The sequence below is a fragment of the Bos indicus genome, chromosome 1 (assembly GCF_029378745.1).
Source record: "Bos indicus isolate NIAB-ARS_2022 breed Sahiwal x Tharparkar chromosome 1, NIAB-ARS_B.indTharparkar_mat_pri_1.0, whole genome shotgun sequence".
Taxonomy (NCBI): domain Eukaryota; kingdom Metazoa; phylum Chordata; class Mammalia; order Artiodactyla; family Bovidae; genus Bos; species Bos indicus.
In genome coordinates, this window is record NC_091760.1 from 78,615,498 (window position 1) to 78,639,342 (window position 23,845).

The 23,845-nt window shown below is 40.5% G+C and overlaps 1 protein-coding gene across 1 annotated transcript in view; it reads right to left on the reverse strand.

Moving 5' to 3' along the window:
- Positions 1–3,604: 3,604 nt before the first annotated feature.
- Positions 3,605–23,845, reverse strand: part of TPRG1 (tumor protein p63 regulated 1) — a 159,766-nt gene continuing 139,525 nt past the window's right edge. Inside the window, exon 6 of the mRNA XM_070790204.1 lies at positions 3,605–9,544. Within this exon, the coding sequence (XP_070646305.1) occupies positions 9,350–9,544 (195 nt within the window). The 3' untranslated portion in view covers positions 3,605–9,349. The remainder of the gene's footprint in view (positions 9,545–23,845) is intronic.

Here is a 23,845-nt window from a genome sequence, read left to right on the forward strand (position 1 = left end):
CAGAGCCTGACCCCACTGACCTCAGCCTGACCTGACCTGACCTGGTGCTGCTAGCAGAAGTTATTTTCTTCTCAGCCTTTGGACTCTTTTAGTCTTTCAGAATTAAGTTTTTAAAACATATTTTTTCCTTGAATAAATTATACTTGATAAACTGTCTATATTTCAGAAAATGCTGCTGGTGGAAGGAATTCCAGATCTCACAGTTTTCTTCTGGCATCAGACCTAGGGAGTGATTTTATCATAAATGTGGGGCACTGGAGTTTTCTGTGGACAAAACTGTATTTTTGGAAACAATAAAAAGGCTTGGTTGGGGGGAGGGGAATGTTTCCAATTTGCTTGGTTAATTGACTAAAAGATGGATCTAAAGGAAGCATATACTGAATGAAGTTGAAATGCAGGAGGAAGGCACCCCAAAGCTTAGAGAGACTGTGATGCTCATGTGAATTTATGTAAGAGCTTCTCAGCTATATTCTGACTACATCCCCTCAGAAGGTTCAAAGACATGTCCTTCACCAAGGCCAAGAGAAACACATTTGTGAGGGAAAACCCAATATGCTCTTTTTTTTAAGTTTTTTTGTTTTTTGTTTTTTTGATGTGGACCATTTTTAAAGGATTGAATTGGTTGCAACATTGCTTCTATTTTATGTTTTGGTTTTGGCTCCAAGGCATTTGGGATCCTAGCTCCCCGAATAGGGATTGAACCCACATCTCCTGCATTGGAAGGTAAAGGTGAAGTCTTACTCACTGGACTGCAAGGAAGTCCCAGAAACCCAACATTCTTAAACAGCTTCATTAAGGCTATTCTTATAGGCTAAAAATTACAGTGGGACCAATTGCCATAAAGTTGGGCAATCTGCATTCAGTGAGAATAATAGTATCATGATGAAACAGACCAGGGCCTTAGGGCCTACTCCCCTTTATCCCCTATCTGCCTTTTGTCTGTAGAAAAGTTTTAGCTAAAAAGAAAAAGCAGAAGCAAAGGGAAAGAAGTCAAACAGGACAAAATAATAATAGTTTAGTCATTAAGCAAAGTCAAGGACTTTTAGTTCCTCCTGAAGGGCTATAGATAATTCTGAACCATATCCTGTGAGCTGTTTTGTAGATACTGAAACCCCAAACAAGTGGGAGAAGTTCACTACATCATGACCAGACTGTAGCCATGACATAAGCTGCCATAATTCTGAGAAATGGCCTCAAATAGGAACAAACCAACCCTGAAACTGAAGACTAATTATACTTTCAACAGTCAAGATGATGCTAATCAGACCACCTTGTGACCAGTTTTGAGATGACTATCAGAGCTAGCTGTACTAGCCTCCCTCTGCCTATACATCCTTGAATCTCTCCTTTAAAGGTTTTGCCCACTGATTGACAGTGGGGGGAGTTGGTATTTGGACATGAGTCCACCCACCACAGCCCTTTGCCATTGCTAGCCTCCAAACTAAAACAAATTTTCCTTTTCGCAAACCTTGCCTCTTTATTGACTTTAGAGCAGTGAGCAACTGGACCCCACTTCTGATAACAACGTGTTGGTAAATGCTGATTCAGGTCAGACTTCTGTTTACTCTTGCTTATACAGACCAAATAAAATTTGACTGGACTGCTCATCTTTTTTTGCTTTAAGGACAAAACCATCAGCTAACCAGTGTCAAAGATCTCTATGAAACAAACCATTCTGATTATGGCTTTGACTCAGCCATAATGGTAGCCATTCCCACTGAGGACAGGAAAAAAAAAAAAAACACCTCTCTTAAAAATATTGTTTGTTGCCAGGTACTATTAAAAAAAAAATTAGTTTGATACTAACTCAGGATAAAATGCTAAACAGGTACTATAGAAAAAATGAACAAACAAACTTAAGTCAAAAGAGAAAAGCAGTGATTTCTGGGAACTAATCTAGGTTCATTACTAGTAATCCATACAAAAGTGGCCTGATTTGTCCCTTAAATGAGATTATTAAATGAGAAAAAAGTTATATATATTATATATAGTTGATCATGAACTTCATGTGAATAAATAGGATTATAAAGAATACCTGGATTTCATTAATAAACAGTACATTGGCAAATGGAGAACAATCACATTCTAACTTTCATTGGTCAACCTATATTTGAACTGCCATGTCAGTGTTGAATGTAATATTTTATTTGCTTACTATTTTTGTTGTTTATATTTATTACTTATTTAATTGGTGGCATCAGCTCTTAGCTGCAGCACATGGGATCTTTCTTTTTTGTTGGAGGATAATTGCTTTACAATGTTGTGTTGGCTTCTGTCATATATCAACATGAATCAGCCATAGGTATACATATGTCTGCTCCCTCTTGAACCTCCCCCTCTCCTTGTACCCTATTCCACAGGGTTGTCACAGGGCACCAGCTTGAGTTCCCTGTGTCATACAGCAACTTCCCATTAGCTATCTATTTTACATATGGTAAGGTATATATTTCAGTGCTACTCTTGGGACACACAGGGTCTTTGTTGCATCACGTGGAAACTTTTGATTCCACACAGGCTCAGTAGTTATGGCATGCAGCCTTAGTTACCCTGTGGTTTGTGGGATCTTAGTTCCCCAACCAGGGATTGAACCCATGACCCCTCCATTGTCAGGTGGGTTCTTAACCACTGGACCACCAGGAAAGTCCCAAATACAATATTTCAAAAGAAATGTTAACCAAGCAGAATTGTTTACAAACAAGAGAGGAGTTCAATAAGGGCTCTGGATAATCCAACACATGAAGAACATTTGTGGTAACTAGAGGGTTTTGTGTCAAAAAGCAAAAATAAAACTACTTTGTTGGGAGAGCACCAGTTAGCTGCCTTTATTTGAAGTGTGGCCATATGAAATGGTTGATTAGCTGATTTACTTGGGGTAACTTCAAAGGAAGATAAGGACCAAATAGATAAATTTCCAGAGGGGACGATTTGTATGTAATACATAGAAAAATTTTCAACTCAGTGCGGTCACTTAGCAGTAGAATGTGCTGCTGTAGGAAGCAATGAACTTTCTGTCTGGCAACACCTTTGCATAAGTTGAGTCTGCTTCTGCTGTGTGTTTCAGTTGAGTACATTCCTGCAATAGGTAGGAAACTAGATGACCTTTAGGTCCCTTCCAATCTCAGTTTCAATAATTTCATAAAGAGTGAGCAGGGAATCTAAAAGGAAAGAAGAGCAGTTTCTGAGATGCATGGGGTAGTCATTGTGGACAGGGTGTGAGACAAGGTGGTAATTCAGATAAATTGATCTCAATATATTCTCTATCCATAATGTAGCATCATGATTTCTCATATATACTTGAAACATGAGAGTTAATTAACTGGACATTTTGTTTTCTCACCTCAAATTAGGATACATCTGCTTAGAGGACAACTGTGGTACACTGATTTAGATGATATGCCTTTCCCTGGGTATGGGGATATGTGGAAAGAGCAGTGACTAGGAGCAGGAAAATGGAAGTGTTAGAGTTTAATCCCAGGATTGCTCCAAACTCACCATCTGCTTTCTGAGAAATTTCTTGCAAATTCCATTTAGCTTCACTGAAGAGGAGATTTGTGAGATGTTAACTAAGAACTTTCAAAAACTGAGTGTAAGATAGCTCATCAGATACAAGATCTAGGCTCAGAAGCAACCTGATGACTTCTCCTCTCATATTTCACATGGCAGGCCTGAAATGAAATAGAGCTAACATTTTTTTATTTTTTGTCTTGACTAGTGAGGCTAGAGGGAGGATTTTGAAGAAGATATCATAATTCATCCCTGTGAGTATAGAATTATCTGAAGAAGTGGCTACATTGGAGTGGAGTAAGGTAAGAATTGATCAAATATCAGTCACTCCGAAGGCTTTAAACTGAGTTTTTTGTTAGCGTCTGAAGATGTAATGTCTGCAGGGAAATCAGGAGGCCTGGCCCCCTAACTGCCTTCGGAGCACGTTGTGGGGGGTGCAGACCAAAGGTGAGTTTACACATCAGTGACTAAAATTTCCTGCCACTAAGCATAAGAAGTCACTCATGAGCAGCGTCCCAAAACCACAGCTACAGGATGTGGGCACAAGCCCTTGTATAATTGTTGGCCAAGAGCCAATGAGCATTCATCCCTGTGCAAATACTTGGGCTTTTTTGTTGTTGTTAACCTTTGAAAACCACAGGCATTAGTCTCTCTCTTTCTTTCCCTTTGGCACAAGTCATCTTCTTTTCTCCACCTTGGTCTCTTGTGTGTAAAGAATTTCTGGGGGAGCTTTTAAACCTGAATTTAATACGTTTGCACTCCGCTGTCTTGCCCCACAAAATGCCAGGCAGAGGTAAAGCTGCCTTACAAAATATCTGCTGGCTTCCGCAGCTTTGTTTGGTCTTTTTAATCAGATAGGACATCAGAGAGCTCCATGAGTGACCTTAGCCTTTTAAGAAAATACAAGTAATTTCTGGAAATTCCCCCTAAACAACGGTGACCTATTGTTTTCTCATGTCAGAATTAACCCAGAAGCTATGATACACTGGTTTAGATGACATGCCTTTTTCTGGGAATGGAGATATGTAGAAGGACAGTGGGGCTGGAATAGGAGATTGAAAACTTTAGAGTTTAATTCCATATCGCCAAAAAGTCACCATCTGTTTTTGAGCAATTTCTTTCCAATTTCTAGGCTTTTGCTTTGTGTTCTGTGAAATGAAAGCATTGGATTAGATGGTTTCTATGCTTCCTTAACCCCAGGGTTCTATGAATTGGCTTCCTTAAGAATGTTTCAGCAAAGGGACAATGAGAGGAGGGCTCAAAGCAAAAGATCCTCATGAATTGGCTTCTCTTTTCTGCCTTAGAGGATGGCCAAGGGGCAGCCTCCAAAAAAGCCCAAGTGCCCACTGGAAGCCTAGGTGTGGTGATTCTTGGCAGTTTCTCTTTTTGTAAGTGTTAAAGAATGCGTCGGTTTTGCTTCTGTAATCCCAATTCCCCATACCCAGGAATGGAAACAAGTTGAATCTACTCCAGCATGGGAATTTTATTTTTAAATAAAAGAGAGTGGCAGATCACTTTTACTTAAAAGAGACAGAAGGAGAAATTTGTAACCATCAAAACTGCCCAAGATACATCAGAAGACTATGAACAATCTGTCAATTGTTCAAATAGTTTCTGAATGGAGGTTTACTGGAGATTTTTTAGTGGAATTTCTTGAATGGATAAAGAACAGATAGAGAAGATGGCCAACCATGACATTTTTATGATGATATGCTTTATACTTAATGCCCCTTGTATCTAATCTTATTCCCAATCAGACCTATGTTGCCCCTTTGGGAAACTTTACTGGTATAGTTCAGATAATAGCCTGAAGGAAAAGCCCAGGGACACATATAGGTCTTTGGTTTGTGGGTTGTGGCTGGTTGTCTAGCTTATGGACAAGAAACCCAACTGTCCACTGGGAATACCACACGGCAAATGGTAAAGAGAGAGTAAGTTCATGCATGTGTGTGTGCTAAGTCACTTCAGTAGTGTCTGATTCTTGTGACTCTTTGGACTGTAGCCTACCAGGGTCCTCTGTCCGTGGGATTCTCCAGGCAAGAATACTGGAGTGGGTTGCCATGCCCTCCTCCAGGCAATCTTTCCCACCCAGAGATCGAATCCACATGTCTTATGTCTCCTGCATTGACAGGTGTGCTCTTCATCATTAGTGCCACATAGGAAGCCCCAGCAGGCCCATAGTGACCAGAAAAATAATTCCCAGAAGAACTGAATTTAGTTCCCTTGGATGTTGTCTGAGGTTCTGCACCAAAGTGGCATTGCTCTACAGGCAGATACTCAATGGTTTTTATTTAATAAAATAATTTGACTTCATTTCATTGAATCCTCCCAAGATCTTAACGAAGTAGGCAAAAGAGATAGGATCATCTCCATTTTACAGATGAGGAAATTAAACCTTAGGAAAATTAAGGTAATTTTCCAGGGCCTTACATGACTGATTCAACTCTTTCCAGACAAAAAAGGGTGTTTTAACTAATGACTGGGGCTTCCCTCGTGGCCCAGATGGTAACGAATCTGCCTGCAATACAGGAGACGTGGGTTTGATCCCTGGCTTGGAAAGATCCCCTGGAGAAGGGAATGGCTACCCACTCCAGTATTCTTGACTGGAGAATTCCATGGACAGAGGAGCCTGGCAGGCTACAGTCCAGAGAGTTACAGAGTCATATGTGACTGAGCAACTATCACTACTTAATGATTAACAACAATTATTTAAAGAATTATAAGGTCCCTGGTTTTAAAAGATTTTATCAATCATCTCTTTAGCAATCCCTTTCACAATATTCACTTTAGTTCCTCCTGCTGCTGCTGCTAAGTCACTTCAGTCGTGTCCGACTCTGTGCAACCCCAAAGACAGCAGCCCACCAGGCTCCCCTGTCCCTGGGATTCTCCAGGCAAGAACACTAGAGTGGGTTGCCATTTCCTTCTCCAATGCACGAAAGTGAAAAGTGAAAGTGAATTTCTTCAGTCGTGTCCAACTCTGAGCGACCCCATGGACTGCAGCCCACCAGGCTCCTCCGTCCATGGGATTTTCCAGGCAGGAGTACTGGCGTGGGTGCCATCGCCTTCTCCATTAGTCCCTCCTAGTACATGTCAAAGAGCAATGCTTCCCATCCTTGGGCATTTTTAAGTATAAGAAGTTCTTTCTTATCTTAAACTGCCATCCAAATCCCTGAATCCTCTTATCCTCTGATCATAATCCTGCTTCCTAGGTCCCACTTATCAGTTTCTAGAATATCCCACAAGATGGTCTGTATGAAATATGAAGATAGTTCTCATGTCATCTCTGAGATCACTCTTCTCACAGTAAACAGCTTTGGTACCCTATTGTTACAGACTGGACCTCAGGGTTAAGAGATACCACCCTCCTCTCATCTTTTCTGATTTGCACTATATCCTTTCAAAGGTCATTTGGGAACAGTCCAACTTAGAAAATTCAAAGGGAATGAATATGCAGAAAGAAGTCAATTGTCAGACTGATCCTTAAATGGTAAATAAAGAGAATGTGCTGGACCTTTCATAGACCTCTGCCAACAAATGCCACTATCTTGAGGCAAATGGGGATTTTCGGGCAGCACTGTTAATAATAATTTGCCAATTGTGCCTGCTTCAGAACCACTGCCAAAGCAATCCAACGACTTTTCATTCCACTACTGTTGACAGGACAGCTAAGGATTTCAACATTTCCTTTTACAGTCTGAATAGAAGTTTCCTGCCTTGGGGACTGTAACAATATTTGCCATCATGAAGGAAAAAAAAATGTGGGTCCTGGGAAGTGGAAAGAGAGGGAGAGAAGTACTAATGGAAGTAAACAAAGATAAAGACAAAATCAAACGAGAGTTATTCAAGGTTTGGATTTTGAATGCCTCCTTCAAATTGATGTTTGTGAAACATCAGAGGTCAAATCTTTGAAATTGAGGAAGTAAGCAGGTTAAAGAAAAGACTTTAAAGTTAGACTTCACATAAGCATCCTCTCCCCCCAAAAAGCTGGAATTTTAAAATTGAATACCAGCCAAGGTGTCTCAAATTTGGGTCTTAGGACAGGCAAAAAGATGATTATGTTAATAATATATAGAATTCAGCATTAAAAGTTTTTTTGAGATTAAAAACAGATGAGATAATCTCCTGAGTTGTTTACAATTAGACATAAGTCAAGAAGAGACAAAGAGGAAATGTGAGAGAAAAGAAAATGTAAACAGAATGAATTACAAAAGTGTTTTTGAAAAAAATGCTTCTTATCCCCTCTAGAATCCATAGACATTCCACAGAAGGCACTTGTAAGACCCAAAAGACAGGAGGTCAGTGGCATTCCCATCTCTGTCTCAACCACAGTGGTCTTACTTCTACCTGTTTTACATATTGGGCATCTGAAACAGATTCATTAGAAGGAAAGATCTGCTACTGAAAAATAAAACATAAGAACAATCAATCAAAAAAGAAAAAAAAACAGCAAAAAGGAAATGAGCCACTGAAAGTTCTTGATCAGGGAATGATATGATCAAATTGTGTTTTTGGAATCTGGCAACAAATGCAAAATGAATTAGAAGAGGCTCAGCCTTGGAAATGATACCAACTAAAAGGTTATAGCAATTATCCAGCTAAACAGAATTTAAAATGTGATCTAATAATATACCTGTGCGAATGAAAAGGAGAAATATATGAAAATTTTTGAAAGAATAAACTTTAGTTTGATATCTGGACATTGGGCTTAATGCTAAATATGGTCTGTTTGTGCCATCCCCCTAAATTTATACATTGAAATCCCAATGTCATGCTATTAAGAGGTGGGGCCTTAGCTTATGAGAGCAGAGCCCACATGAATGAGATTCTGTTGTTGATGTTCAGTCGCTTAGTCATGTCGAACTCTTAAACCGCATGAACTGCAGCACACCAGGCTCCCCTGTCCTTCACTATTTCCTAGAGTTTGCTCAGATTCATGTCCATTGAGTCAGTGATGGTAGCTAACCATCTCATCCTCTGCCACCTCCTTCTCCTTTTGCCTTCAACCTTTCCCAGCATCAGGATTAGTGCCCTTATAAAAGAAGCACAACAAAACTCTCTTGCCTCTTTGTCTTATAAGGATATAGCAAGAAATCTAAGTGCCAGGAGAGGGCCCACACCTGATCAGGTTGGTACCCTAACCTCAGAATTCCAACCTCCAGAACTGGAAGAAATAAATGTATGTTATTAGCCACCCAGCCTGTAGTATTTTTGTTATAGCAACCCAGACAGACTTAAAGAGATACTACATGGAATGTATTTGGCAAGAAGATTAAAGACATCAAAACTGATAACTGTGACTATTAAAATCCCATAGAGAAATCCAGAATTTTGAAGAAGCTGAATATAAGTGGCTACTGATATAGATAATCAGCAGACAGAAATGCAAAATTGAATCTTACAGAAATACCAGGGATGGGACTATGGATTTGGAAGTCATCCTCATAAAAAGGAAACTGAAATAATACAGATTGAGACCCCAGTGAGAGAGAAGATCAGGATCTAAGGGCTGAAAATAAAGACCCAGAACGTGCCCACATTTGGAGGACTGAGAAACAAGAACCCAGAGGGTCTGCCCTGAGTTTATGATCAGGTATTTATTTGATAATGTTATTCAATATACTTAGGTGAATTTATTTTCTGATTTTAAGAAATTTCATAAAAGATCTGAAGTGTGCATTTATCAGTCTAATCAAGCTTTTTGATCTCCTAAGATACTAAATATTTAAAATCATGTGATACTATTTAAAAGTAGCTGATTATTTCAATCTAAAAATACGGTGAGCTGAAACAGAATCTTCAGTAATGATGTAGCTATGGATGATGTATTTATCCACCAAAAAGAGTATCAAAAACCAATACTCCCCCGGGCAAGGGAATAGCCAAGTTTGTTTCGGTTTCCAATGAATGACATTAGCCCAGTGTAGGTCTCAATCAATATGGGTTCAGTGAGCACCGTCAATCCCTTTCCTCTTCCAGATTCAGTGGAATTCTTGTGGGTATTCTGGATAGCTGGAACAAGCTTAGACGTGAACCCAGATAACTGAAGAGGAAAAGAACACACAGAATTAGTGAGTGCAAAGCAGGTCCAGAGACACACCCTCCCCAGGCAGTCCTCACAAAAGTTGACTGCTCTCCTGGAGCTGTACTTATTCTTACTACTTAAACAGAAATCATTTCTTGGAATTGTTACTATTGCTTCTGTTAGTCTTCTAATAGATTGATCTGTTAATACATTTTGTACATAATAAAATTAACTGCCACACCTTATTTATTTTTCATTATTCATACCTTGTACAACATTAAGAAGTCAGTTTAACAAATATTTGCTGATAGTCTAGTGTGGATCAGACACCTGTCATGTACTGCTGAAGATTCAGACAAGTGAGATATAGCCTCTGCCCTCACAGTGAGTGTGTTGCTTCAGTTGTGTCTGACTCTTTGTGACCCTGTTGGAATGTAGCCCTCCAGGGTTCTCTATCTATGGGATTCTCCAGGCAAGAATATTGGAGTGGGTTGCCATGCCCTCCTCCAGGAGATCTTCTCGACCCAGGGGTAGAAACTGCGACTCTCACATATCCTATATTGGCAGGTGGGTTCTTTCTTTTTTGCCACTTTATCTATTTTTTAACTGAAGGATAATTGCTTTATAGAATTTTGTTGCTTTCTGTCAAACATCAACAAGAATCAGCCATAGGTACACCATGGCTGATCTCTCCCAAAACCCCTCCCATTCCACTCCTCATCCCACCCTTCTAGATTGTCACAGAGCCCCTATTTAAGTTCCCTGAGTCATACAGCAAATTCCCACTGGCTCTCTATTTTACATATGGTATTTTAAGTTTCCATGTTACTCTTTCCATGCATCTCACACTCTCTCCCTTCTCACCCCAGGTCCACAAGTCTGTTCTCTATGTCTGTTTCTCCACTGCTGCCATGCAGATAAATTCATCAGTATCATCTTTCTAGATTCCATGTATATGTGTCAGAATATGATATTTATATTTCTCTTACTTCACTCTGTATAATAGGCTCTAGGTTTGTACACCTCATCAGAATGACTCAAATGTGTTCCTTTTTATGGCTGAATAATATTCCATTGTATACATGTACCACAGCTTATTTATCCATTCATCTGTTGATAGATAGGTGAATGTACTTATATGCAGGGTACATCACAAGAAACGCTGGGCTGGATGAAGCACAAGTCAGAATCAAGATTGCCAGGAGAAATATCAATAACCTCAGATATGCAGATGACACCACCCTTACGGCAGAAAGTGAAGAGGAACTAAAGAGCCTCTTGATGAAAGTGAAAGAGGAGAGTGAAAATGTTGGCTTAAAGCTCAACATTGAGAAAACTGAGATCATGGCATCCGGCCCCATCACTTTATGGCAAATAGATGGGGAAAGCAGTGGAAACAGTGGCAGACTTTATTATGGGGGGCTCCAAAATCACTGCAGGAGGAGACTGCAGCCATGAAATTAAAAGATGCTTACTCCTTGGCAGGAAAGTTATGACCAACCTAGATAGTATATTAAAAAGCAGAGACATTATTTTGCCAACAAAGGTCCATCTAGTCAAGGCTATGGTTTTTCCAGTAGTCATGTATGGATGTGAGAGTTGGACTATAAAGAAAGCTGAGTGCTGAAGAATTGATGCTTTTGAACTGCTGTGTTGGAGAAGACTCTTGAGAGTCCCTTGGACTGCAAGGAGATCCAACCAGTCCATCCTAAAGGAGATCAGTCCTGAGTGTTCATTAGAAGGACTGATGTTGAAGCTGAAACTCCAATATTTTGGCTACCTGATGCAAAGAGCTGACTCATTGGAAAAGACTCTGATGCTGGGAGGGATTGGGGGCAGGAAGAGAAAGGGACAACAGAGGATGAGATGGTTGGATGGCATCACCAACTCGATGGACATAAGTTTGGGTAAACTCCAGAAATTGGTGATGGAAAGGGAGGCCGGGTGTACTGCAGTCCATGGGGTCGCAAAGAGTTGGACACAACTGAGCAGCTGAACTGAACTGCACTGAACTGTCGATAGACATCTAGGTTGCTTCCATATTCTAGATGTTGTAAATAGTGCTGCAATGGACATTGTAGTACATGTATCTTTTTCAATTTTGGTTTCCTCAGGGTATATGCCTAGGAGTGGGAGTGCTGGGTTGTAAGGTGGTTTTATTCCTGATTTTTTAAGGAATCTCCATACCATCTTCCATAGTGGCTATCTCAGTTTGATGGGTGGGTTATTTACCACTGAGCCATCGGGGAAGCCCACACAGCAGTGGCACTATAATAATATTTAAAAGATGAACTTGTAATGATCATACAAAGTCCATGAAAATAAACAGCAAAAGCAGGCACAAGATATTAAAGAAAAATAAATCATATATGGCTAGAGGATCAAAAATGACTTCCAAAGGAGACATTTGAGACAATCCTCTAGGGGTTTCAGCAAGTGAAATGAGGTTAAAGAGGGTCTAGCTGACTGCTGCTGTTATTTCTAACCCAGCATCCTTCTCTCTATTTGAGATTCTTCTTCAAATAAGAGTGCCTCAGGGCTTCCCTGATGGTACAGTGGATATGAATCTGCCTGTCAATGCAAGAGACACAGGTTTCATCCCTGATCCAGGAAGATCATGTATGCCACAGAGCAACTAAGCCCATGCACCACAACTATTGAGCCTGTGCTCTAGAGCCCAGGAGTCACAGCTACTGAAGCCTTCACACCTACAGCTAGTGCTCCACAGCACAAGCTATGTAACCATCTCATCCTCTGCCACCCCCATCTTCTTTTTTTCTCATTGCAGAGAAGCCACTGCAATAAGAAGCCTGCCCACCAAAACTAGAGAATAGCCCCCACTCCCACAACCTGAGAAAAGCCTGCACAGCAACAAAGATCCAGCACAGCCAATAAATAACTAATTTTTAAAAGATTAAAAAAGAATGCCTCTATTTTCCTTTGGAGAGCCACATTCTTCCATTTAGTGCAAATAGCTTAAGTGGAGCTGGCTTTAGTACATGACTCAGTTCTAACCAATCAGAGGAATCCATAGGAGATTGGTTTAGGTATGGGCACATGACCAATGCAGCTGTGAAACATATCATCCAAGTCCAAAGGTATTCATGGTCATTTTGGCCACACAGTGAAAACCTGACTGAGACTGAAAACAATAAAAGTGAAAGACCTAAGACATGAAGACTGAGAAATTCTTCACAAAACCATCCGAGTTACTAGATCAGCCTACCCTGAACTTCAAGTTAAATGAGTAAAAAAAAAAAAAAAAAATCACTCTTTTGGTCAAATCAGGTTGAACTGGGTTGAGAGGAGGGTAATTCAGGGAGCACGGCAAACAGAGATATAAAGAAGGAAATGAAATAGGAAAGCCCAGATCTTTGTATTTCCAATTAGCCCAATTATATCCATTAACTCATTCCAGTATAAGCCACTCAGGTAAGTAAAAGAAGGTATCATTATTTCCATGTTAGAAATCAAGGCTCAGAGAAAGTAAATGATTTTGTCCAGAGTCAATCCATTTTCTGCACAATGGTAAATAAGAATATTAGGAACAAGGGACTATTCACAGTGAGATCCAAATACGCTTTCTAGGGAACTGGCTTGCAAGTCTAAATTAAAACTTTCAAAGTGTATCCCAATATCCATATAAGTCATTATGCATATTCAACCAAGTGGCCAATGTTTCTCCTTTTCTCCATAAGGAGGACCAATCTTTGCTTTGAGGGACTAATACAGAGTGATGATTCAATGAAGAAAGAGAAGCCTTATCATAAATTCACTTCTCCTTTGTGAGCCTCAGCTTACTCTTTTGGAAAGAGGCATTGAAATCTATGGTTTGGGGCTAATTTTGTTGTTTAGTTACTAAGTCATGTCTGACTCTGTGACCCCATGGACTGCAGTACGCCAGGCTTCCCTGTCCTTCACTATCTCTCACAGTTTGCTCAAATTCATGTCCACTGAATTGTTGAGGCTATCTAACCTACTCATCCTCTGACCCCTACCCATCTCCTTTTGTATTCAATTTTTCCCAGCATCAGGGTCTTTTCCAATGAGTTGACTTTTCACATCAGGTGGCCAAAGTATTGGAACTTCAACAACTCAGAAGTTAAAAAAAAATAGTGACTTTATGATAAACAACATAAAGTTTGCTAGAGTGCATTGATATCTGTGGGTTTTCAATAAAGTAATAGTTACCTAATTAGATAATGTCAAACCTCAATTTAAACTCACTTCCCTAGATAAGCAAAGTTTTTCTTGTTTACCATGAGTTTCAGGCTATAGTGACAAAGACAGACAGAAGTTACCTCTTATTACTACTCCCAGCACCCTCTTTAAGACCTTAGAATGGATTTAAATATTACGTGTTACTGAATGAAACAAACTGTAGTCATATAGCCTGGAAATTCTAGAAAGGAAGACATCATTCCTCACAGAACACTCCACCAGTGCTTTGGTGACTGGATAAGAAAAACAGCAAGTGTTCTTTCTTAAGCTTCCAAAGAGAAAAGCAAAATGGGAAGAATAAATTAATTTCAATAACAGGAGTATTTAATTTAATTGCTGTGTTTAAAATCACAAAGTAACCAAGGTCAGAAGTGATCTTAAGTGGGCAGATTCCAGTCACTCATCTACTGTTTTATTTGCCTTGCCTCATATTCACTAAGAAGCCACATTCCTCTACATGGACATACCCCCTCACAGCAATCTAACCATGTCCCCTTCATCATTGAGTATAGTGGGGGAAAAAAGTACATTTCCTTGCCCAAAACTAATGGTTAGATTTTAGAAGAATCATTTAATCTCCCCGGATCTTAGTTTATGTATCTGAAAATGGGAAAATAATAATGATGGTAAATACCAACTTCATCAGACTATTGTATGAATCCCAGTGAATTGCTCAAAAATATTTTAAAGCATACTACTGCAGCCATGAAATTAAAAGACGCTTACTCCTTGGAAGTAAAGTTATAACCAACCTAGATAGCACATTCATAAGCAGAGACATTTCTTTGCCAACAAAGGTCCGTCTAGTCAAGGCTATGGTTTTTCTAGTGGTCATGTATGGATGTGAGAGTTGGACTGTGAAGAAGGCTGAGTGCCGAAGAATTGATGCTTTTGAACTTGTGGTGTTGGAGAAGACTCTTGAGAGTCCCTTGGACTGCAAGGAGATCCAACCAGTCCATTCTGAAGGAGATCAGCCCTGGGATTTCTTTGGAAGGAATGATGCTAAAGCTGAAACTCCAGTACTTTGGCCACCTGATGCGAAGAGTTGACTCATTGGAAAAGACTCTGATGCTGGGAGGGACTGGGGGCAAGAGGAGAAGGGGATGACAGAGGATGAGATGGCTGTATGGCATCCCTGACTCGATGGACGAGAGTCTGAGTGAACTCCAGGAGTTGGTGATGGACAGGGAGGCCTGGCGTGCTGCGATTCATGGGGTCACAAAGAGTCGGACACGGCTGAGCGACTGATCTGATCTGATCTGATGAAAGTGAAAGTGAAGTCGCTCAGTCGTGTCCAACTCTTTGTGACCCCATGGACTGTAGCCTACCAGGCTTCTCCGTCCATGGGATTCTCCAGGCAAGAATAGTGGAGTGGGTTACCATTTCCTTCTCCAGGGGATCTTCCCAACCCAGGGATCAAATCTGGGTCTCCCGCATTGGAGGCAGACACTTTAACCTCTGAGCCACCAGGGAAGCCCAAAGCTTACTATTTATAGATGTAAATATTATCACAGGCAAGAAAGAGTTTAGATTCCTTAGTCCTACTCCTTTCGATTCCAGACTTTGAATGCCAATTTCCTTAATATGCATCATAGACTTGAGAAAGTATTTTTTTAATCTTGTGATATGCCCTATTCTAAAGTAATAAAAATTCCCTAGATGCCAAAGGATATATATTAAATCCTATTCAGAAACCATGATTTCAAAAGACATGGGTTGAGCATCAAAGTATCTCTTTCAAGGTATTTATCAATTATAAAGGAAAAATACTAACTTTACAAAGGAGCAATCTGGCACACACCATCTTAGACAAATGATTAAGTTAATATCTGTAACAAGGCATACAGGCACAGTGAACCTGCAATATGATGCAGTGAAATGACACAGCGTATATTCTGCAGTATTTTTGCCCTTAAAAAAAGCAGACTTCAATCTAATCATGAGAAAACATCAGCCAAACCCACCATCAGATCAGATCAGATCAGTCGCTCAGCCGTGTCCGACTCTTTGTGACCCCATGAATTGCAGCACGCCAGGCCTCCCTGTCCATCACCAACTCCCGGAGTTCACTCAGACTCTCGTCCATCGAGTCAGTGATGCCATACAGCCATCTCATCCTCTGTCATCCCCTTCTCCTCTTGCCCCCAGTCCCTCCCAGCATCAGAGTCTTTTCCAATGAGTCAACTCTTCACATCAGCTGGCCAAAGTACTGGAGTTTCAGCTTTAGCATCATTCCTTCCAAAGAAATCCCAGGGCTGATCTCCTTCAGAATGGACTGGTTGGACTCCTTGCAGTCCAAGGGACTCTCAAGCGTCTTCTCCAACACCACAGTTCAAAAGCATCAATTCTTCAGCACTCAGCCTTCTTCACAGTCCAACTCTCACATCCATATATGACCACTAGAAAAACCATAGCCTTGACTAGACAGACCTTTGTTGGCAAAGTAATGTCTCTGCTTATGAATATGCTCTCTAGGTTGGTCATAACTTTCCTTCCAAGGAGTAAGCGTCTTTTATTTCATGGCTGCAGTCAACATCTGTAGTGATTTTGGAGCCCAGAAAAATAAAGTCTGACACTGTTTCCACTGTTTTCCCATCTATTTCCCATGAAGCGGTGGGACCAGATGCCATGATCTTCATTTTCTGAATGTTGAGCTTTAAGCCAACTTTTTCACTCTCTTCTTTCACTTTCATCAAGAGGCTTTTGAGTTTCTCTTCACTGTCTGCCATAAGGGTGGTATCATCTGCATATCTGAGGTTATTGATATTTCTCCCTGAAATCTTGATTCCAGCTTGTGTTTCTTCCAGTCCAGCGTTTCTCATGATGTATTCTGCATATAAGTTAAATAAACAGGGTGACAATATACAGCCTTAACGAACTCCTTTTCCTATTTGGAACCAGTCTGTTGTTCCATGTCCAGTTCTAACTGTTGCTTCCTGACCTGCATACAAATTTCTCAAGAGGCAGGTCAGGTGGTCTGGTATTCCCATCTCTTTCAGAATTTTCCACAGTTTATTGTGATCCACACAGTCAAAGGCTTTGGCATAGTCAATAAAGCAGAAATAGATGTTTTTCTGGAACTCTCTTGCTTTTTCCATGGTCCAGCCACCATGAGAACATTCTATCAAAAGCCCCGAGGTCATGGGGATAAAAAGAAAAAGGAAAGACTGAGAGACTGGTCACATTTTGGAGGAGAATAAAGAAACAGAATACTTAAATATAACATGGAATCTTGGATTGAATTCTGGAGTATGCAGAAGACATTAGGAAAAACAAAACAAAAAGCTGATGAAATTTGGATAAGATCTGTATTTTAGTTAATAGTCCTATGAAAGTGAAAGTGTTAGTCGTGTCTGACTCTTTATGACCATGAACTGTTGCCTTCCAGGCTCCTCTGTCCACAGGATTCTCCAGGCAAGAATAGTAAAGTGGGTTGACATTTCCTTCTCCAGGGGATGTTCCTGACCCAGGGATAGAACCTGGGTCTCTTGCATTACAGGCAGACTCTTTACCATCTGAGCCACCAACGAAGCCCTGCTACAGTATAGTATTGTACTGATGTTTTATTTCTAGGTTTTGATACCTGTATTATAGTTATGTAAGTTTCTAGAAGAGTTTGAATGAAATTCTAATATTTAGGAAAGAATTCATGTGCTTAATTTTCCAAAGGGATATAGAAAAAGATCAGTCTCGATACTTTTTGAAACTTGTTTCTTACAACACTTTTCCTTATAGGTTGGGTGACCATATCATACATTATCCAAATCAGAATTCTTTTGAAAAGCAAGAAAATGCTATTATTAATAGTATTAAACACACACACACACACACACACACACACACACACATGCCTGAAGTCTTAGGAAAAAGTTAGGGAAGAAAAGCTACAATCACATCAATCATAGCTGCTTTATTTTTATCAGTTTTACATATTTGGGTTCTGAGAAGGGTTTTTTTGTAGAAAACTTTTCCTTTAAAAAATAAAAAAACCCACTATATTAAGCTTGCCTAAGAAACTCTCTGATAGTCTGTTCAATCCACAAAGAGTTACAGTCCCCATGCTCTTATTCATCTTTCACAACCAAGCTCAAATCCTTTCTCTTCCACAATGCCTTCCCAAATAGTCAAGGCAAAAATTACTTTTTATTCTATCACATTTCATATATGCATCTCAAACTTTCATCCAGTTTTCTGAGAATCAAAGTCACAAGTACGGCTATTCATCTATACAACTCATCTAATATTTCTCTACCTTGGAGTTATTGCTATTTGGGGCTAGGATATTATTTCCAGCAGGGGAGTATGTCCTCCAGATTTTAGAAAGCTAAGCAGTAGCACCTCAATCCCAGAGGTGATAATCAATAGTGTTGTCCACATATTGCCAATGTCCCCCAGGGATAAAATCATCTCCTGCTGAGAACCACTGAACTAAAGGAAGTATAGAACATGATATATCATGAGTATTCAGATCAAACAGATCTGGTCTTATATTGCTAATGTAGTTCTCACTAGCTGTGTGATCTTGGGCAAGTCTAACCTCTCTGAATTTTATAGTTCCTCTTCTATAAAATAAGGATATTAATAGCATCAAGCACCGTCTAAGGAGCAGTGGCTGTGCAGGCGCAGGAGGGCCGAGAGGAGCTACTCCATGTTCAAGGTCAGGAGGGGCGGTGGTGAGGAGATACCCCTCTTCCAAGGTAAGGAGCAGCAGCTGTGCTTTGCTAGAGCAGCCGTGAAGAGATACCCCACGTCCAAGGTGAGAGAAACCCAAGTAAGATGGTAGGTGTTGCAAGAGGGCATCAGAGGGCAGACACACTGAAATCATAGTCACAGAAAACTAGTCAATCTAATCACACAGACCACAGCCTTGTCTAACTCAATGAAACTAAAGCCATGCCCTGTGGGGCCACCCAAGACGGGCGGGTCATGGTGGAGAGATCTGAAAGAATGTGGTCCGCTGGAGAAAGGAATAGCAAACCACTCCAGTATTCTTGCCTTGAGAACCCCATGAACAGTAGGAAAAGGCAAAATGATAGGATACTAAAAGAGGAACTCCCCGGGTCGGTAGGTGCCCAAGATGCTACTGGATATCAGTGGAGAAATAACTCCAGAAAGAATGAAGGGATGGACCCAAAGCAAAAACAGTACCCAGTTGTGGATGTGACTGGTGATGGAAACAAGGTCCAATGCTGTAAAGAGCAATATTGCATAGGAACCTGGAATGTTAGGTCCATGAATCAAGGCAAATTGGAAGTGGTCAAACAGGAGATGGCAAGTGTGAACGTTGACATTCTAGGAATCAGTGAACTAAAATGGACTGGAATGGGTGAATTTAACTCAGATGACCATTATATCTACTACTGCGGGCAGGAATCCCTTAGAAGAAATGGAGTAGCCATCATGGTCAACAAAAGAGTCTGAAATGCAGTACTTGGATGCAATCTCAAAAATGACAGAATGATCTCTGTTTGTTTCCAAGGCAAACCATTCAACATCTCGGTAATCCAAGTCTATGCTCCAAACAGTAACACTGAAGAAGCTGAAGTTGAAGAGTTCTATGAAGACCTACAAGACCTTTTAGAACTGACACCCAAAAAAGATGTCCTTTTCATTATAGGGGACTGGAATGCAAAAGTAGGAAGTCAAGAAACACCTGGAGTAACAGGCAAATTTGGCTTTGGAATACAGAATGAAGCAGGGCAAAGGCTAATAGAGTTTTGCCAAGAGAACACGTTGGTCATAGCAAACACCCTCTTCCAAAAACACAAGAGAAGACTCTACACATGGACATCACCAGATGGTCAACACTGAAATCAGATTGATTATATTCTTTGCAGCCAAAGATGGAGAAGTTCTATACAGTCAGCAAAAACAAGACCGGGAGCTGACTGTGGCTCAGATCATGAGCTCTTTATTGTCAAATTCAAACTTAAATTGAAGAAAGTAGGGAAAACCACTAGAACATTCAGGTATGACTTAAATCAAATCCCTTATGATTATACAGTGGAAGTGAGAAATAGATTTAAGGGACTAGATCTGATAGAGTGCCTGATGAACTATGGACTGAGGTTCATGACATTGTACAGGATTCAGGGATCAAGACCATCCCCATGGAAAAGAAATGCAAAAAAGCAAAATGGCTGTCTGGGGAGGCCTTACAAATAGCTGTGAAAAGAAGAGAAGTGAAAAGCAAAGGAGAAAAGGAAAGATATAAGCATATGAATGCAGAGTTCCAAAGAATAGCAAGAAGAGATAAGAAAGCCTTCCTCAGTGATCAATGCAAAGAAATAGAGGAAAACAACAGAATGGGAAAGATTAGAGATCCCTTCAAGAAAATTAGAGATAACAAGAGAACATTTCATGCAAAGATGGGCTCAATAAAGGACAGAAATGGTATGGACCTAACAGAAGCAGAAGATATTAAGAAGAGATGGCAAGAATACACAGAAGAACTGTACAGAAAAGATCTTCATGACCAAGATAATCACGATGGTGTTATCACTCACCTAGAGTCAGACATCCTGGAATGTGAAGTCAAGTGGGCCTTAGAAAGCATCACTATGAACAAAGCTAGTGGAGGTGATGGAATTCCAGTTGAGCTATTCCAAATCCTGAAAGATGATGCTGTGAAAGTGCTGCACTCAATATGCCAGCAAATTTGGAAAACTCAGCAGTGGCCACAGGACTGGAAAAGGTCAGTTTTCATTCCAATCCCAAAGAAAGGCAATGCCAAAGAATGCTCAAACTACCGCACAATTGCACTCATCTCACACGCTAGTAAAGTAATGCTCAAAATCCTCCAAGCCAGGCTTCAGCAATACATGAACTGTGAATTTCCAGATGTTCAAGCTGGTTTTAGAAAAAGCAGAGGAACCAGAGATCATATTGTCAACATCTGCTGGATCATGGAAAAAGCAAAAGAGTTCCAGAAAAACATCTATTTTTTCTTTAATGAGTATGCCAAAGCCTTTGACTGTGTGGATCACAATACACTGTGGAAAATTCTGAGATGGGAATACCAGACCACCTGACCTGCCTCTTGAGAAACCTATATGCAGGTCAGGAAGCAACAGTTAGAACTGGACATGGAACAACAGACTGGTTCCAAATAGGAAAAGGAGTACATCAAGGCTGTATATTGTCACCCTGTTTATTTAACTTATATGCAGAGTACATCATGAGAAACGCTGGACTGGAAGAAACACAAGCTGGAATCAAGATTGCCGGGAGAAATATCAATAACCTCAGATATGCAGATGACATCACCCTTATGGGAGAAAGTGAAGAGGAACTCAAAAGCCTCCTGATGAAAGTGAAAGAGGAGAGTGAAAAAGTTGGCTTAAAGCTCAACATTCAGAAAACTAAGATCATGGCATCTGGTCCCACCACTTCATGGGAAATAGATGGGGAAACAGTGGAAACAGTGTCAGACTTTGTTTTTCTGGGCTTTAAAATCACTGCAGATGGTGACTGCAGCCATGAAATTAAAAGACACTCCTTGGAAGGAAAGTTATGACCAACCTGGACTGCATATTAAAAAGCAGAGACATTACTTTGCCAACAAAGGTCTGTCTAGTCAAGGCTATGGTTTTTCTAGTGGTCATGTATGTATGTGAGAGTTGGACTGTGAAGAAAGCTGGGCACTGAAGAATTGATTCTTTTGAACTGTGGTGTTGGAGAAGACTCTTGAGAGTCCCTTGGACTGCAAGGAGATCCAACCAGTCCATCCTAAAGGAGATCAGTCTTGGGTGTTCTTTGGAAGGAATGATGCTAAAGCTGAAACTCCAGTACTTTGGCCACCTGATGCAAAGAGTTGACTCATTGGAAAAGACTCTGATGCTGGGAGGGATTGGGGGCTGGAGGAGAAGGGGATGACAGAGGAAGAGATGGCTGGATGGCATCACCGACTCAATGGATGTGAGTTTGAGTGAACTCCGGGAGTTGGTGATGGACAGCGAGGCCTGGCGTGCTTCGGGGTCACAGAGTCAGACATGACTGAGTGACTGAACTGAACTGAATAGCATCAAATTCATAAGTTGTCTACAAAGATCAAACTAACTTCAATAAATAAGGATTTGTAAACGCTCTATGCACATGTGCCCACCTGCTAATGTCTTCCAGGAAGGTCTGGGGAAGGATATAAGATTAAGGTAGAACTTGGAGTCATATTGCAAAGGCATTAAAGGAAGCCTATTGCCAATAATCAATATTGTGAATAAATAATTAACTATGTCATCATTTAACTATGATTTCCCAAAATCTAAAGCTCAGTTCACCTCAACTTTTCCATGGGCAACACCTTCTTGGTTGTTCAAGATGCCTTTTCACAGATTTTATATATATATATATATGAAATTGGGTTACGGAATGCCTCCCCAGTCCTCATCGTAAGTTTTATTTCATGAGAATTCTCTGTGGCCTCAGAATCAAAATGCTGGAAGGAAAAAGTTAACACTACTTTACATTCAGTGAACTTGGCATTTCACTCAGGTAAGATGCCCTTCATTTCTAGTCATTTCTGTGAGCTCTTTAAGATGGACCATGAAAACAGAGGGACAATATGGGCATGAAGGAGAGGCAGACAAAAGGCCAAGTCCCCAGGCTGGCTCTTGAGCATTTCAAGCACCTGAACTTAATCTGTGTGACAGGAACGTGGTGTCATTTGATATGAATGCCACCAGCCACATACTTTTCTTTAAAAGCTTTTATACGCCCACCCCTGGCTCCCTCTATTATTCCAGCCTCAAAAGCAGAGGGTCAAGTTTTAACAACTCCGGTTACAGAAGGCCTGAGTGCTGGTTAGGGTAAAGGATAGGTGTGTGGTGTGTGTGTGTGTGTGTGTGTGTGTGTGTGTGTGTGTGATATTCTTGACTTTACAGCGATTATTTACCAGCTGAGTGACTGGGCCCCTGGTTTGCTTCAGGTGCTGTCTGCCAGCAGTTCACTGCCCAGAGTCTCAGTTTTCCTTATTACAACCATCTCTTGCTTCCTGTTTACCCTGGGTAAAGAGACCAGGTTTCATGCCTGCAGGCCCACATTCCTTTGCTGAGCAGGTTTTCCAAGCCTCAGGCTACAGGTTTCACCCTCCCATTGTAGCAAGTGAAGCATGTTGAAATATAAAGTAAGTCCATCCAACACCCAACAACGGAAACCACTTGGGAAGCCGCACAACTGAACAGAATGTTTATATCATCCTTGCACGATTATTTGGAATTATCTTTATAGATACACTGTGACTGTATGTTCAAGAGTATAGAGCAAAAAAGGAGACTGAGGCAGAAGCTTTTTTTCCTACAAATTCTAATTTCTATCCTCATCCTATTCCATTTCCCCAACCCTCCCCACGCATATATGCACATTCACACACACACACACATACACACACACACACTTTAAACTCTAGCTTAAGTGAATGACTCTTTGTCTAAGAACATCTTATACACGTTTGTAATTTGCAGCATCTAATCATGTTTCTTTTACTTAAAATGTCTTTCGGCATCTGCTTTGATGGCTAAATCACTCGAGTTTCACATCAAATGTTATCACATTTGTTAACTTCTGGACTTATCTATTCTTTTTGCTGGGCTCTGATAGAACCTTTTGATTCTATCAACAGTATTTGTACATTAAATTATAATTTTTAAGTACCATTTTTGCATTCTCCCTCTAGACTATAAATGTCTGGAGGGCAAAATCTGTTTTATTCTTCTTGCTATCCCAACAATTAGGGCTTCCCTGATGGCTCAGCAGTAAAGAATCTGTCTGCCAATGCAGGAGACACAAGTTCGATCCCTGGGTTCTGAAGAGCCCCTGGAGAAGGAAATGGCTACTCTAACATTCTTGCCTGGGAAATCCAATAGACAGAGGAGCCTGGCAGAATACAGTCCATGGGGTCACAAAAGAGTAGGACACAACTCAGCAACTAAACAAACAACAAAATTCCAATGAGTATCCACTGCATTGCTCTGCATATGTTAACAGTATGCCAGGTGGACACTTAACAAATATTTGTTAAGGAATGCCATGGCAATCCAATGGTTAGGACTCAGTGCTTTCATTGTCAAGACCAATGAAATTAGTCATTCAATCTGGGTTCAA